This window comes from Buceros rhinoceros, unplaced genomic scaffold (assembly GCF_000710305.1).
Source record: "Buceros rhinoceros silvestris isolate BGI_N320 unplaced genomic scaffold, ASM71030v1 scaffold1282, whole genome shotgun sequence".
Lineage (NCBI taxonomy): Eukaryota > Metazoa > Chordata > Aves > Bucerotiformes > Bucerotidae > Buceros > Buceros rhinoceros.
Window position 1 is genome coordinate 22,004 of NW_010398080.1, and position 17,507 is coordinate 39,510.

At 35.8% G+C, this 17,507-nt stretch overlaps 1 protein-coding gene across 1 annotated transcript in view; it reads left to right on the forward strand.

Moving 5' to 3' along the window:
• The window catches only part of ARL13B (ADP-ribosylation factor-like 13B), a 42,218-nt gene that overhangs the window by 17,365 nt on the left and 7,346 nt on the right, over positions 1-17,507 (forward strand). The window contains exons 4-5 of the mRNA XM_010130937.1: positions 11,689-11,794; positions 14,946-15,175. Of these exons, the coding sequence (XP_010129239.1) occupies positions 11,689-11,794; positions 14,946-15,175 (336 nt within the window). The remainder of the gene's footprint in view (positions 1-11,688; positions 11,795-14,945; positions 15,176-17,507) is intronic.

Below are 17,507 nucleotides of genomic sequence, written 5' to 3' on the forward strand. Positions count from 1 at the left end.
AAGAAATATTTTACTCAAATTCTACATGAATGGTTTCCTTTGGCTATGATCAAGAATGGAAAATTTCAGTAAAAAGTAAAATGTTCAGGGCTAGAAGATTATAGGATTTTTACTTGCTGTCTTCTGGTTAAATCAGATGTGTCTTTCAAAGGGCTGTGGTACAGTAGTAGTACAGTACAGTAGTATCTTTTGGTTGTTTTTAGAGGTTTCAGGGCAATTTTCTGAAACAGTATTTTATGGGTGCCTTTCTTCTTAAACCCCAATTACAAGGATTTTTTTAAAATTATTTTTTAGTAAGCAAGGGCATTATTTTTCCATAGTATCCAAAAGGATGCATTTTAATAACTCTAAAAGATCAATCCAGTAACTTGTCAACATGCAAACAATTTTGGTACATTTGAACAGCTTCAAATGATACTGCTGTGGTATCTCTGTTCCCTTATGTGTATTTTAAGTCCCTAAATAGATTTTTGAGAATGTAAGTCATGGAACTGAATTGTGTGAACATGTCTTCCACAGACTTAAATCTGGCTGTCTCCAGGAGTATTAGCTGAAAAACAAAACTTGAAATGCTATAGAGGTCAGTTGTGGGAAAGAATGTTGATATTCTACCCTAGTGTGGATTTCTGTTACTGCTTTTTTTTTTTTCCCTTGATGCTTTAATACCTGAAATGACTGTTGATTCACATCAAGAGAATCCAGAAAGTCTGGCAATCATTAGAAGTTACAGTAATGTGCTGAGACTTGGGATCAGGCAAGCTTGCAAGTAATTTATTGGAAAACAAGACTTTGGGGTGGGAAAAATGCAACGTATTAGTTTTGTTACAGTAATTCCTCTTCATTGCCTAACTTGCTGTGTATCTCCTCCAGCAGAAGTTAGGCAATTTCTTCAAGATAACATTCTTAGGAATGTTTCAGAGCTGCTTGGCACCACTCAGACTGCTGCAGGGAAAGTTCAGTCTGGGGCATGCGAAAGGAACCAGAAGTGCTAAACAAGGCTTCAGAGAAGTGACCTGAAAATCTGTTTTAGTATAGCCTAACACATCTGTTGACCCATGTTAATTTAGCATGGCTTGACAAGCCCGTGATTAAAAGCAAGTTCTAAGGGCACCTTAATGCTTATGATGTGAGGTGTCAAGACTTTCTTGTATCTAAGAGAGTGTAGGTAATTAATAAAAAGCTCAAAAACATGCATGTAGTCATGCAGTTACTCCTTCAGAACACAGTACAGTTTCTAAAAAGGGCAGTTACCAATTTTTCATATGATTGATTTCCTGTGGTTTGAAAGTAAGTTAAACAAAGGAGCATAAGAACTATACAGGGCTTTATCTTCAATTTGTGTATCCATTAGCAATTAATATTTATCTTTCTGTGTTTTGGGGGCATCGGTCTTGAAATAGCTGTACTTCTAGGGGAAAAAAAAAGCAACAGAATTGCAAAACTGCAAATACTCTCAAATATCAAACTTGCAAACAAGCAAGCAGAAAATACTTAAGAATGATGTTAATGGAATTATTTTTTCTTGTTTAAGCATCAGTCTAACTCAAAAGTGGAATGTAAGCAATTGAACCTTACTTTTGTATCTTACATCCTATCGGGCTTGCCTTTAAAACCTGCCACTGGACATGTTTGCCAATAATTGTGGTTGATTATACTGGCAACTGAAACGCATGCTGGTTTCAAATAAATAAGGATGTCTTTGTGATAAAGATAACCTTGGAAATGGTTAGCTTGACTTCTTGAGTGTTCCACAACAAGCTTTGTTCATATAATGAATCCTTGTTGTTGTCCTTTGTGTTTGTGTATAAGGCATGTCCTTTTATTCTTTTGATTGAGATGAAAGATGTTTTTCCTTGAAGTTCTTGTCAACTGGGGGAGGATACTCCTATTCTTCCAGAGTTCAGTAAAAGGAGTATGTGGACTGAAAGCACACCAGTGACTTAGTATGTTTAAAAAGATAACCTTCTGAAGTGATAAAGTAGTATGGCCTAGCACGTCCTCATCAGATTTTTTTCTTCATTGAAGGTTGGAAAATTGTGATTAAAACAGCTAAGAGACTGACTGTAGTAAAGGCAAAGCAAGTCAGTAAATGGAAAAGCATTTGCTTGATAAAATTATGTAGCTTCGAATTATTGACAATGTTTAGAAATGGCCCTACACATATGAATCTGAAGGGGATTGGTGAGGTTTGACCATATTTCTGGCTATTCCTCAGTCATGAATGCTGCTGTGTTGGCTTTTGTCTGAACAGTTACTGATGATGAAACCATGTGTTTGGAACCAGAATCAGAAGCTGCTAGCCAGTCTGTAATCAAAGGTAGTCTGTAGAAAGGGACTCGCTCCAACAATATGGCTGCGGTAAGGTAGTCAAATTGATGTGGCACTGTGCCTTCTCTGTTCACACTTGGAAACATTGAAATCAGAGCCAAAGAACAGACAAGGCTACAGGACGGATTTGGGGAAGAGGTGGCAGGAGTAAGGAAGGGAAAGGAGGAAGAATCAGGCCCAGTTTTGCTCAGTTCCTAAGCTGTACTTGGAGTTCAAGGATTATCTATGAGCTTTCGTACATGTATTTGGGGAGAAAAAGTAAGAATGCACATGTGGTATTTCAGTGTGGTCACTGGCATACCTTATCGTCTAGAAAGGCTTCCCTGCATGTCCCTCACAGTGTTTTTATCATGCAGATCCACTGGTGATTAAATTTGTATTTGTTCTTCTGGTAGGCATCTTTATATACAGTTATCTATTGCTGGCAGGTTCAGAAATGCAGTTTTCACTCCCTTGTCAAATACATTTTAAGGATATTGCAGGAGTCTTTGCCTTCTGATAACTTTACTGTGTGGCTCATTAGGGTTATGAATCTCTCTAGTCAAACTGATGACGTATTTGGCTGGGAAGGTCTTTGTAAAGGCAATTACCTCAACACACTGAATAGGGAAATAATGCATCCTGATGACTGGACCACCATTATTAATCTGTCATGATGGTGAAGTGTATCCTAACTTCAAATGTGATGATTTTGATGGAAATGAAAAATTTTATATTATCTTCTCCATTTTTAAGGAGAAAAAAAAAGAGCAAATTGGAAGATCCTTTTTCTTAATTGAAAAACAGGCATATAGAATATTCTCCTACATACCTAATTTATCAGTAGACACAGTAAACAGGGAGTCTACATCCAAAAATGAGATTTGGGTTGCATTAAGATAAAAGGCATAAAGGGATCTGTGAAGTAAGTTGATTATATGGAACTCTTTTTACTGGTTGTAATTAGATTTAATGGCTTCTTTTTTTGGCTTTGATGACTCCCCACCCCCTGACTTACCAAAACTCCTGTTTGTTTTAATTTCCATAGTTTTGTTCACTATCTTGTTCACTATTTTACAGTACTTTCATTAAAATGTTTGACAAAAAAAAGCACTGTTTGTATTTGATCTTTGATGCAATTTGCTTACCACCAGGAGAATAGGACTTGTGGGAACAAGGGACAGAATCAAGGGACAGAATTCTGTCTTTAAGAGCTCTTTGACATGTGTGATCTGTGTTCTGCATCATACTTCTCTCTTTACCTCTGCTGAAATAGCTTGGTGTTTTTTTATGGTTGCAGCAAAAATAAGGGCCAGTTTGTTTTCCTGTTGTTTAGTTCTAAGTCCTCTACTAGGTAGGGGACACTTAGAGGCAACATGTCCCAAAGGACTTTCAGGTTACAAGTAATCTTATTTTTTTTGTTATTTAACCCACTTGCAGGTTGTAGAAAAGTTACATTACAGTTCTGTTATATGGTGCCAACAAACCCATATAACTGTTATTTTTGAGCACAGTGGCTCTGAGTAGCGTTTGGAGTCATACTGTGGTCTGGAAGTTGATTACTGTTTTAAGTGTCTTAAGTTTAGCAACAAAAAAGATCAGTGAGGCACATATGCAATTTTAATGCTTACAGTTTAAGATACTTACAGTAGTCTATGGGGAACACTAGGGGCTAGAGTTGAAATTTCAGTTTGCTCCAAAGAATGTATTCTCTCGTATGTTCTCACAAGAAAAGAAGGAACTTGTCTGATGGTGTTTTGGAATCCTGCCCTATCACCTGAAGACAGATCATAAGTAAGCAATCTTGCCACAGGTTATGTTTTTTTTATCCTTTGTTTAAAAAGTTTCCATTAATTAAATACCTTGTAAACAAACATGCATGAAACAAGGACTACCATACAGCAAGGTAATTGGGTGAAAATATCCTCTTAAAGCGTCTCTGTCTTAAGATCGTAACTCCTTGGAAAGACATATTTAAAAATACTTCTAAGTTCAATTTTCCATTTGTGAGGAGTGTGGGAGTGGTTCAACAGGAAAATACCAAAGGCAGAGAATTTGTCCTGGTTATGCACCTAAAATAAAATGCCATTATATGTGGAAGGAAGCTAAATTGTATCAAAGTATTTACAGTATGATAGTGCAAAATCAGTAACATTTTCAGCACAGGGGACTTAAGTGCAAATGAGTATCTCAATATTAAAAAATACTAAGATGCAAAAGTCATTTGTATTTGTCAGCCTCTGTCTCTGGAAACAACCTGTAACACATTGCTTCTGGCTTTGCCTACTACATATCACTGAGGAAATACCATCTAGTTGCTTGTTACCTACCATAAGTGCCATAAGGCTACTTAGTGAAACCAAAATGACCAGTATGCAGGAGCATAGAAATACTGCATTTGTAGCAAGGTAGCTTGGGAATTCTCTAATTAGTGTGAAATAGATTGTGGGAGTGGAGAAATGTTGATGCCATGTAAAAACATGAGATCTGAATGGAATAAAACAGGTCTGAGTATTCAAGGAGTTCATAAGAGGGTAAGAATTAAGTCCAAAAATGCTAGAAAAGTGTAATTAAATCCTGCTGCTAGAGTAAGCCCTCCAAGGGTGATGTATAAGGGGGGAAATAGACCTTAGTTAATTAAAATAATTTAAATGTTCTTAGGTGTTTAGCCACAAATCTGTAACAGTTTTGTTGGAGGAGGTATAGCTGTCTTATGTTGATTGTGTGGTGGTGCATGATGTGGGAAAGAATCCTGAGAGAGAAGAGAGGGAATAATACAGGGTATAGACTTTAGCATTAGTAGAGTGGGAGAATACAGCAGTTTGTGAATCATCTCTATTACAAGCTTTTATACTTCTGAAATCTCTACAACTGTCAGTACTTCTCTTACCTTCCAATTAGAAAAATGCGGGAATTTTTGCTGTTTCATGAAGTATTTGGTTCAAAGATGCACAATGAATCAGTGGTAAATCTGAGATTGCTCCTTGGAGTTTTTGAACCTTTGTTATGAATGTGTGGCTGCATGTGAGGAAAAGCATCTGTCACCATTTTCATTTCTATAGACAGCAATTCTGATGTTCCCTAGTGATACTTTTGGTAGTGGAAGGTGGTGCGTTCATGCTTTTGCACTAGCATAAGTCACAGTTACGGTGACGCATACTGTACCTACAAGTCCTGACTGACACAAAAATGATCTCACTCTGCAAACCAGTTAGTCTATAGATTATTCTCTGTAATTGGTAAAGGAATAGAGTATTCCTTGATTAAAAGCAAAACTGAGGAGCTTACTTAATATTTTGATGGTGGCTTTTTCACCTGTTAAACCAGACGTGCTGTTAGTAGTGCTCTTTCAGAAACCTTAGAAATGAGCAGTAAAGAGATGTAATTGTATAGATGGTAGATAACTGAGTTTGTTTATTTTCAGCAAGAATAACATTAGAAGTCAACACCTTCCCTTAATTACCAGGTGCAAATATGCTGGCCACCTATAGGTCGCAGAAATCTGGAAAGAAAATCGTAATCTTCTCTGCCAAAAGGCCATATAATTAAGGTCCAGGTATGGATACATTTTAAAGCGGTGTTTGAAGATAAATCAGGAGTGAGAGAAAGGACTGCAACAGGATAGAGGACAGGTGAAAATTCTTTCCATTTAATAGGATATATAGTTTGATCTCCTAGTTAATTACTTTGAATTGCTATAAATAACTTTCAAGGTTTTTACTGACAGCAGAATTGTAGGCTAAAACTTGGTGCTGGGCATTCCAGCACCATTCCACTTTACATTCCCATTTCACCTCTGTCAGACCATGTAACTACATATCACAGTCTTGGAACACACCTGTAATAAATGTAGGGATTTCCAGGCAGCTTTTTAAAAAAACATATCTTACAGGCAACTTTGACTAAATAACTTTAATGTTTGCCTAGATATTAATGTATCAAGGCAAAATACAACTGTAAGAAAATAATTCTTTTTTACATTTTTTTTAAATCTTGTACAAAAATATATGATGATATAATTTATTGTCATTGCTTTTGGAATTACCCGTCTGGAAGCTGAATATAATATCCTTGATCTAAGCTCAGACATCTCACATGTCTGATGGATGCAGATCAATAGGTGTGATTAAACTGAAAGCAGGGAAGTGTGTCAGAGGAGTATGTTTTTGGTAAATAGGAATATGATTCAGAACTGAGGTGAGAATGATGAGGCCACTTAACCAAAACAAAACAAATTATAATTGTTGTTGTTAATTGCTAGAATTGTTAATTTTTACAGCCACCAAGCAGGTTTGACCTGAAATCTTGTGTTTGTAATAACTAACTGATTAAACTTAACCCCAAAAGCAGCATCTCTGAGACAATTTTACAGATTACACCCTCCAAGTGTGTACCCTCTGCAGTATTTAGTTTTCAGTTTTATGTTACTGTATGAAAATCCTGCACAAATGGAGAGAAATGCGTAAGTTGGAAAGTACCATGTTTAAAAAATCCTTCCAAATCTGCAAAACAAGAGAATAAACGTGTGCACACAGGTACCCTCACACAAAATACCCTTTTCCCAAACAAACCCTTTCTGTAATGCTTCTTCGGGGTTTGATGAAAGCTGAGCTACAAATGTGTCCATTTCATACTGGGTATTTTTTCACCAAATCTTTTGGATTGTAAAGTAAACTTTAATACTGATTATTTTTTTATTTTCCCTCTTTGCTCAGTAATTTACATTTTAGAAACAGGTCAAGGAGTACACATAGTTTGCAATCAGACTTTGTTTTTCTCTGTCATGTCCTCTGGTTTCTAAGAGAAATATTGTTACTGAACTGTAGATGTCAGTTGTGCCAATGCACACATACACTCCCTTTCCACATTGTTTCCCATGACAAAGTTCGAAAGCTCTCTAGCTGCTTTGAAAACCCCTACTTAATACAAAAGCAGTTGGTGCCTACCTTTTTTTTTTTATTTATTGCATAAAGTAAGTTTGTTACACTAAGAAGTTTCCAAATATACTTTATGTGAAATTGAAATAAACCAAGCATGATTTTGTATATGAAAGCTTCTTACTTGGCAAACTTTTTGTGATAAACCAAGACACTCCCCTGTGCTTTCAAGTACGTTTTGATATATACCTCCTACAGTCTTTTAAACATGAAAAATTGCTATATATAAAGTTCTACTGACTTGGAAAATTAAAATCAAGGTCTATCCTTTAAGATAACTCTGACGTATTCCCTAAAGAAGGAATTTTTATGCATAAAACTTGGCTTAAATCCTAGCATTCCTGTGCATGAGCAGCAGAGCTCTGAGGCAATATTTACCCAGAGAAATACCTAATTATTTGCAGGGTAGACAACCATTATTTGTGTGTCTCAACAAAGGCACATTTCCATTCTAAACCACTCTACACAGCCTATTTCCAAATTTGCAACTTTATAAACATTAAGTCAAAGAAAAGTCTTTACCTTTTAATCCTGTGCTGGTGGCTTTCTGGTTTTTATCCTTTTCAGAGGCACTCCTGAGATTAAGTTTCAGTATAATCTGAACAACAGTGTTCAGAATATTTGCCTGAGTGATGTGTCTTAAGTGACATTCCACTAAGTATTTACTGCATGCCTTCAGCTTCTAGCTGTTATGTAGTTGTCCGAGGGTTTATCTTCAGGAGTGGCGGTGTGAGAGAGAAGCTGACTTCTGCAACTGCAATAGACAGGCAAATTGATTACTTTCTACTTGGGGAATCTGGTTCTGCCTGTTTGAAACCCAGCCTTGCTGAGAGGCGGATCACTGCTGGAGCTGCCCAGTAGCAGGAGGTGTCTAGGAGCAGCTCCCTAGATAGAGGCCCTGTAATCTGGAAGCAGAGCACTGCCTACCCATGAAGCACAAGTGCAAGTGCAGGGTATGTTTTCTATACTAAAGCACAAAGAGAAAAGGCAGCAAGGGTAGGTCCTGGATCTATTAATGCATTTACTGAAAAAGGAAAAAAATCCCAGCAAAATAATACCCTTTATCACAGTATCTTATAAATGGAGTTAAGATATTTTCCTATATTGACCTAAAGTCTGAAGCAAAACTGTCTGTGCAAAACTGTTTCAGTTCTTGGAGAGCATAAGGTGGAGACAGCTGTTTGGATATGCTGCTTTTCCAGGTACAGCACCTCAGCTGTAATTTTCTAATACCTTCAGTATCACAACAGGAGTGATGTGGAGAAAATGGGAACTAATTGACCAAAAAGACAAGTATTACACCTTTCAACATATTAGAGGTTAAAAATCAGCTGCTGCTGGAATTTGTAGGACATTAGTGTCACACTCACACTCAGCTATGCAGCTTAACAACATTTTATTCTGCTTCAGCTGTGCTTTGTAGAATGTGCAGTCCAGTAACATAGTAAGTAGTGCAGTTATTTAATCTTCATGTGAGAAAGGAATAAGCTCTGGCAACAAACTCTGTGTTCAGAATTATTTTCTTTAAGTAGATCTGGATGAAATGACAGCACTGCTGAGAAATGCTTTCTGATACTAAGGGACAGTGCATTAAGATTGTTTAGACTCTAACAAAGATAGGTCATGTGACAAAAGTAGGGATAATTATTTCCAATCTTTCTTTCATAGGTTTCTTGAATTGCATTTCAGTTTTTCCCTGGTTTAACTTTGGCCCTATTCCATAGGTAAATGCTGAGAGCACATTACTTGTTCTAGCTGGTTGGTGAGGAGGAATAGTGCCAGAGTATCGTTAGCATATTGAAAATATTGTAGGTTCTGTATATGCATTGAACAACAGTTAGGGAATCTGCACTAAATCATACAAAGTGCTGTAGAAATACTCTTTTCATTTAGTGGGAATGGATTATCAAAGGAAGGGTGAGGAAGGCCTCTTTCTAGCTGCAGACAAGTCATCAACATTTTATCAGGAGGATGTAGGGGGCTTTATCCCCAAGATGATGACAAATAAGTGAAACTTCTGGATGAACTCTGAGAGAGAATGGACATTTGAGAAGCTGTCTTCCTATGGTCTCCTTCATAAACTCTTTTTGAAAAGAAAGATTAGTGCATGAAGTTAATGGTGACAAGGAAAGTTTTTTCTAAGCTCTAGCTGCAACACAGTTTTTTTTTTTTTAATGTCTCTTTGAAGCTAAATACTCTCTTGGGAGTAAAATAATTAGAATTGAGTCTCTCACACTGTGATTCTAGAAAATAGGAAGGAATGAGGTCTTAGAACAAACTGAAGTGCTGACAAGTTCTGCTTGGAGTATAAATCCAAAGTACAAGCTTTGGTCTAACATTCCCTAAAAGCCATTTGAGTTGATGATGACTTTAGAATTCGGAAGAAAGGCTATGACGTCTGGTTCCAAAACCATCTGCCATTGCATTCATGGAAGCCAAATATTTATGACATTATCCAGAAAATTGAAACAAGAGTTCTTATGTAATGGAAAAGTTGCTAAATTTCAGAACAACATTATTTCAGTGTAATTCCTTTATTAAAGGCAAGCGCAATTTTCAGATTCCCTATGCAATACTCCTCTTTGCAGCTTTTGCACTTAGCTTGGATTATTACTGTTGTAGAAAGTGCAAAATAACATTGCATTGTATGCTTATATTCCAGACAGGTCTGCACTGGTTCAAAGCAAACCGAACCAGTTTTTTTTCGTGCTGAAAAATAGTAACTTTTAACAGGTGTAGTTTATAGCTTATCAGATATTATTTAATATCTTTTCACAGTTCCTAGAATTTTGCCATACTAGCTTTTCAGTAAAATCAGGTAACAAGAGAGGAAAAACTATGTATCCTATCGCCAAACGATTTTTTCTGGAAGATGGGAACAACTCTTTTGTGACTTGACCTCTTCTGTGAAGTTTTGTTTATTCCTTAGAAAACTTTCAGAACCTCAAGAAACACAAATGATTCCTATGGGCTTTTTTCTTATTTTTGTCTTTTAAAAATATATATTTTGGATTTCCATCTAAATGTCTCCATTTGTTATTAAAATTTGCTTATAAGTGAACTCAGAAAGTCATTGACTAACATGACTGCAAGTTTATTTTTTCAAGTTTCTTTTTTGGGAATACATCTACTTGGTTAACACATTTCTAAATACTTAGGTAAACTTACGTTACTAATCCATCCTACCTTCTTGGATGTTGATGAATTTAAATCCATTTTAATCAAGAAACTGAGGTCTCAAGAGTAGTCAAGTCGTGTGAGTTTCATGGAAATTATTTCTTGGATAGCTGGGAGAAATCCCCATAAGGGAAAAGACCTGTTCCATACAGGTTTTGACAATTACCCTTGCTTTTTCTTACATGTAGTTTGTGATGTACCTTTTAGTGCTTTAGATAGGAAGCTCTTCCAGTTTCTTTTCATATATAGAGGAGTTTTCAGTAAAACATTAAGTCTTTGTAAAAGGAAGCAACTTTAATTTCTGTGGTTAAATGTGGTATCACCAGGAGTTTGGAGAGGTGAAGAACTTAGGAGTTTGGGATGCTTAGAATTCTGGACAGCCCTCTTATCTTTGTAGTAGTTGTTGATAACAGTGTTGAAACTCTCTGCTTCAGGATATATGTAAAATAATCAATAAAATACTTTGGGTGGTAAATCAGATCTGGTCTGTGCCCATTAAAAACTGCATTTCTGGCCGTAGTATTGGATGCAGTTACAAAGTATATTGAAGACAAATTTGATCAAGAACAGCAGTCCCCAAAAACTTAAGACATTTATCTTCTGAAGTCCTCTTTGCTACCGTATTTCTAAAAAAGACAACGATGGCAATTCATCTTACATAATACTGATTTTGTAAACCATGTTCTTCATAGACCTTTTTATTTTTTTCCCCCTGTTTAATAATAAAGTACGTCTTTTAGAGCTATTCATGGAAGGTTCTCTCTCTGAGCTTTAAGTTTTACTTATAAAGAGCAGATTCAAAACAGTAGAAATCAAATTGTTTGGCATCAGAGACATACTGGTTAGTAGACAGGCACGAGATAATCATGAAGCAGTATTATGCAGGGATATGTGTGGGGGTTGGGAAGTTGCAAAGTTCTCAACTTTGATCCATAGACTCCAACAGATTGTACTGTGTAATTTTAGAACAGCACAGTCTTTTATATTCATCTTAACTCAAAATATAATTTCTTTGTCTATTAATAATTATTAAATAATTACTGAGCACCTTAGTAATATCTGATGTTAGTACCTGCTGAAAATAGCGCATGGACTAACACGTTTATTAAGCAGAAAGGAAAAGCAAGAATTAAAGTTGAAACAAGGCTTTTTCTCTTTACCCTTCTTCCCCTTCTTCTTCCTATTTCTGTCAAAACGTTTGCTTTTGGAGATCTGAGAACCTCTCTTGTGTCAGGGTGGTAAGTGTTTCTTTTGATCTTTTCTCTAGGCTAGCAAATAAGCAGGACAGAGAAGGAGCTCTGTCAGAAGCAGATGTAATTGAGTCCCTGTCTCTGGAAAAGCTTGTCAATGAACACAAGTGTCTATGTCAAATCGTAAGTATATTTTAAGATGCTTCTTTTTCTAATATATATGTAAAGCTTACAATAAGATAGGAGATTGTGCCATATAGTGTAAAACTGAAGCTAAAATCCTGCAATCCCAGCAGATACAGTGCATATATCTGTTTGGCAAGCAATTCTACTGTTCGCCTTGATGTTTTGCTTTGGATCTGTTGAATAAATCTTTATAGCAAGGATCCTCAAAGTGTACCTGCTGGTCCATTCTGAAACCATGTAAGAGTAATTTGTTACTGAAGTGGTTTAGAACTTCAGCTGGATAGCAAATTTAGCATTCCACCTTTTTCAAAAGAAGCAGGAAATGGAATTTGGCTATGTTGACATTCAGCAAGGATCACTCTTCAGATGTTTTTCTCATTTCTGTTCATAGCTAAAATGATCATTTAGTCTGAGTCACCATCTGGCAAACAGTAAGAACTTAATCTAATTGCTAGGGCATCTAATTCCCAGCACAGTAGTTAGAAAAGAGCACTGTTAGAGCTAGTTGTTAGTTAACATTTGTCCTAAAACAGATGTAGTATTCATAGTCATGTTAAAAAAAAAAAACCAAAAAAATCATAAAAAGAAAGAGGGAAGGCAGGAGCTAAAACCAGAAGTCTCTAGGAAAGCTACTTTAATATTGATGAGTATTACAGATAATTTATCCAAATCAGTAGTCCTTGAAGTTTTCTTTAAGCCTCTGTTTTAATCAACCAGTTTCTTACTTAACTATTTGTGGGTTTTACTTTTATAATCTTTTCCTAATTGCAATAAGAAACATTTTAAATGATAATGAGAGTTATGTTCTTATTAACCAAGATTAGAATACAATTTTGCAAAAAACATTCCAGCTGGTATTTGGGTTTTAAAAATTTAAAAAGGCTTTTAATTCACTAGGGAGAGTTGCAAAATTCACAGGATAATACGTACTGCTATTATTTTCTCTAGAAAGTTTAGTGATAGCAGGGCATAGTTATTTCATTGTCATTACTCTTCAAGTGCTCTTCTTCAGTCAGTGGACTTTGCACAATGCATATGTAGCAATCATAAAAATAAAAACTGCAAGTTCACCATTTTTTTTCCCCGAGGGACTTCTCTGACAAAAGTGTTTTCTTGCAAAGCACTATCAATATAAAAGACCTGAAAGATTCTAGTGTATTTTCCAATACTTTAAAATTACTTAATTTATTACATGTTCCAGTAAAATGCTGTTCTTGTTCTCCATTTAACTCTTGGGTGTCATCAACAGAGAAACTAGATCACATATTCTGAGTCATTTTAGCTGAAAGCAGCAGTTACTTCAATATAATGACTCATGGGGTGAATTCAACAGGAGCGTTGTGAAAAAACACTTAAATAAAATCAGGTGAGGACCAAAAAACCTTTTGTTTGCTCTTTTAATTAGTTTTGTTCTGGATCTTTAAATTTCCCCACAAAATATTAAAGCAAATGTAAGGAGTAATTTGTCTCACTGTCACGCAGTGTCAGTGAGAATGACCTTTCTCTTTTTATTCTTTAATATGTCTGTATATTCTATATTTCTAAATTCTATATTTTATGACTGAACTACAGCAACAATAATATTGGTGCAAACTGAGAAGAAAATTGCCCTGGTGCAATTGCCCTGAGTTTTCTCAGGGAAGCAATGTATTATTGCCTATACATCTTCATCCAGATTAGGTTCTGCTAGAGAGTGCTGTAGTGTTCCATAGTGAACAACACTCATATTTGAACCTTAATTTAGACAAAGTTGGAATGTATTAAAATACCAACTAGGTTTGGCACCCTGGGGAGACATAACACGTAAGAATTATTTTTTTCTCCATACCATATCTGATTATGGTGCTATTTAAAATGCTTGTCAAGTGAAGTCATAACACAGAGAATTTTTTAGGTGTTGACTTTGTAGAGTTAGTCTTTTTTAATCTTCCTTCCTTCATGAGCACAAATCCTGAACACAATCAGTGCGAAATATAATTTCTTCATATGAAATGCAAACTGGATCTGTTCAATTATTATTCAGTTTAAAAGACCCATAGCGTGCTCCAAAACATTCTGGGAAATAGTTCTGAAGAGATCTTCAGAGGTCATCTTGTCCTTTTTCATGTTCTAAGCTAGAATCAAGCCACATCTCTTTTGTTCCAGGTAAAGCCCATTACGCTTGTTCTACTGACAATGAACATGAAGACTAAATTATTATTTTCCTACTTGCAGTTATGCCTTATGTTTTTTAAGGCTATTAGCATATCTCCTTAAAACCTTTTAATCTCAGAGAATCATTCCTGTTCCTTCAGTGTTTTCTTACTAGATGTGTTTTCATAACCAATTTTGTCTGTTCCTTCTCACTGTGCTCCTCTCGATTCTTTCCAGTCAATCCACTTCCTTGAATTGTTGCATCCAAGCCAAATAAAGTATTCCAAACTAATTTAGAAATGGTTTTTACACCCATTTTCCAGTATATTTGCCTAGATCATGTTTCTCTTGCTTGCTGATGAGAATATGATGACAGAGTTTTACTCCAATCAAGAGTCATAATGTTTTGCATCACCCCTATCCACAATACCTGTTCTGATCTAAAAAACTGAGTAGATTTGATAGTTTTTCTGACAAATTCATGCTGGATTTTATTTATTCCCTAGGTGCTTATAAACAAGTCAAACATTTCTTTCATGAACTGAAGTTAAGCTGATTCCCTTGCATCTCATGTTTTCCATTTTACTAGATAAATATAACATGGCCTATTTATTACGAGTAGCAAAACAGAACGTACATATTTGAGATTGATAAATTTTATTTCTGTATAGAAGCACAGATATGGATGCATATAGAAATAGGTGTGTAAATATACATATATACACATAGCAGGTGTATATGTAACAGCTGTGTGTACCATGTACATGTAACAAGTGTATATATGTCTAGAGATGTGCAAACCTATTTTTCTGTGCAGTAGTCTAGTAATTTTGAAATGGACTGAAAATAATGGAATTTGGTAGAATTATGTGATTTGTGTCTTTGCAAAAAAAGCACCTATACCTCTCACTGTTTTGCAAGCTTCACAGTAAAAAGTGATTTTTTTTTGGCTGATTTCTTGTTTTCAGTGATCTGAACTGCAAATAATTTTCCCCTCCTTCTCTTATATTTACAGGAATCTTGCTCAGCTATCATGGGCTGTGGGAAAAATATTGATAAATCAATAAAAAAGGGTTTATATTGGCTTTTACATATCATAGCAAAAGATTTTGATGCCTTAAATGAGCGCATTCAACGAGACACTACGGAACAAAAAGCATATGAAGAACAAAAGAAATTAGAACGAGCTGAGCGAGTGAGAAAGATACGAGAAGAAAGGTATTCTCTTTATGATTTCTCCTACCCTCCCCTTCCTTCCTTTCTCTGAGATACTTGATTCCTTCCTGTACATAGACTTTATGGGAACCAAGCTATCAATGATTTAAAGCTTACAGGCTTCAAAGAGCTTTTTACAGCCTTTTACGGAGTCTCCATATTAAAAGTATGGACCCAAATAGTAGAGCCTTTCTTTAAGACCTGCAAGTTTTTGCCTGTTTCATCCCCTTTATTTTATTTGGTCAGTGCTGGAAATGTACTGTGAATTAGAATTGCAAGGTAGTTGTGGAATAAATCTTGCTAGTATAACTAGGAGGCTAACCTAAAAAATAAATCTTGTCATTTGTGTGTTCTGAAATAAACTTCTATTAAGTTAGAATTTGTAACCCATATATGAGTATCAAAGATGACATGTGAAACTTCATTCAACACTATGCTTAATAAACTTCTGGATATCTAGCACGTGAGGCATGGAGAGGCTTTAGATGATGCAGAGAGAGGAAGCAGAACAAGTGATTTATTTCTTACCTTTAAAGACTTTGTGCTCGCCAGCAGGCCAGCATGCTTCCTAGTAGAGACTGATGTGAATCATTTTACTGGGGCATTCTTAAAAAATTTGCTGAGCATCCCTGTCCCCCCGTCTGCCCTATATATGCAGAGATATGCAAGACTCAGATACTGTGAGAAGTAACAGTGAAGCTACTGTGAATGTCTTGGCTGTACTCTTGCTGATTTGGTTTACTTCAGCAAGTAAATTACTTAAGCACATTTTAAACACCTGGAATTTGACACAGTCTTCACATGTATTTCACATAGTTATAAAAAAAGCCCATATGCTGTTAGTCTGCCAGATGTCTCTGTGTAGACAAAACCCTCTGACCGTGTTGGATTGTGTTGGGTTTGTCATGTTTAGAGGTGTAGCAAGGAGGACTGACTTTGAAACATGTCTCAAAAGAGATTGTCTGATGATAGGGCATTTTACATATATTCTGTTTCTGCTCAGTGTTCTTGATTGTGTTTGTTCACTGGAAGAATTGATTGAATCTAAACTGGATTAAAGGCTTGAAGGTTTTGTTAAACTTCTTGTGTCTTAGAGGAAAGCTAACTAGTTACTTCTACTAATGTTAACTTTAGCTGAGGACTTTAACTTGCATTTTGCTGTTTTGCATCAAATCAATTTCTTAAGAAACGGGTTAATCTTGATTCAAGTGTAATTCTGTTTTATTATGTGTTTTAATAATTCCAAAGACTGCTTTTTGATCAGATTTGCTTTTTTGAATGTTTTCTCAAAGTGCATTTCCTCCACAATACATTAGTAGCGATTACCTTGTTCCAAATGGAAAACCAGAGAGAGAGGTACTGCCAATAAGTTTTAACCTAGCACTGGCCATTCCTTCCAAGCAGTATGGTTTCGTAGGTAGCTCAGTGACCTCCTTTTCATTCCCATCTGTGCCTCTGAACAACGGGTTTACTTCTTTTCTCAGTACTTGCAGCTGTAAAGTAGGTATAACAGTGATTTGCTATGAGCAAGTACCATCAGATCAATTGATGAAAAGTATTTGATGAAGATATACTGTATTAATGATATATTATTTAATACATAGTAGTTTAATACTTCTTACGTAGAGATCTGGTACATTAAAATAACTAGTGTTGGTGCAACGACAGTATACTGAGTGTTATGTGTCCTCCTGGACTTTTCTGAATCTAGTTGAAGCAAATATAATTCCCTAACTGTTACTACATAAACTAAACAGTGTAGTACTGATTGTCCCTTATGTATGTTAAGAAGAGTCCAGAATTTTGAGAAATGGAGATGTATTAAAAATATAATAGGTTTTAGATAGTCTGTTTCCCACCACATAGATTTTTAAAAAATAAATAATTTAATACTTTGACACAATTGTTACAAAAGATTACCAGTGTGAACATTTCAGCATACTATTGAACAATCCAAACCTTCCAGTCACGGATGTGTTCTGTTGCATATCCTGCCCTTAGAAGCTGATTGTACTTCCTGAAGTGCTGATTGAACGTTCTGGCACATAGCCGCATGTGTTTCTACCTCTGCTGTAACATAAGTTTCATTGATGTTAGCCTGTCATGATTTCTGTAGAATGTTTTGCAAAATACAGAAGCATATTGTAAAAATCATCTAGCGTAAATTGGAGGATGAATTAGATGACCTAATAAGTATTCTGTATTGTGTAAAATTTATGGTTTGGCTTCTTCATAATTCTTTGCTCATCTCCTCTCTTTTCCCTCTGCCCTCCACCATCCCCTCCCCCCCGCCAAAAAACCCAAAACAAACACCAAACTCAAACAACAACAACATAAACCCGACCACAATTACACAGGGAAA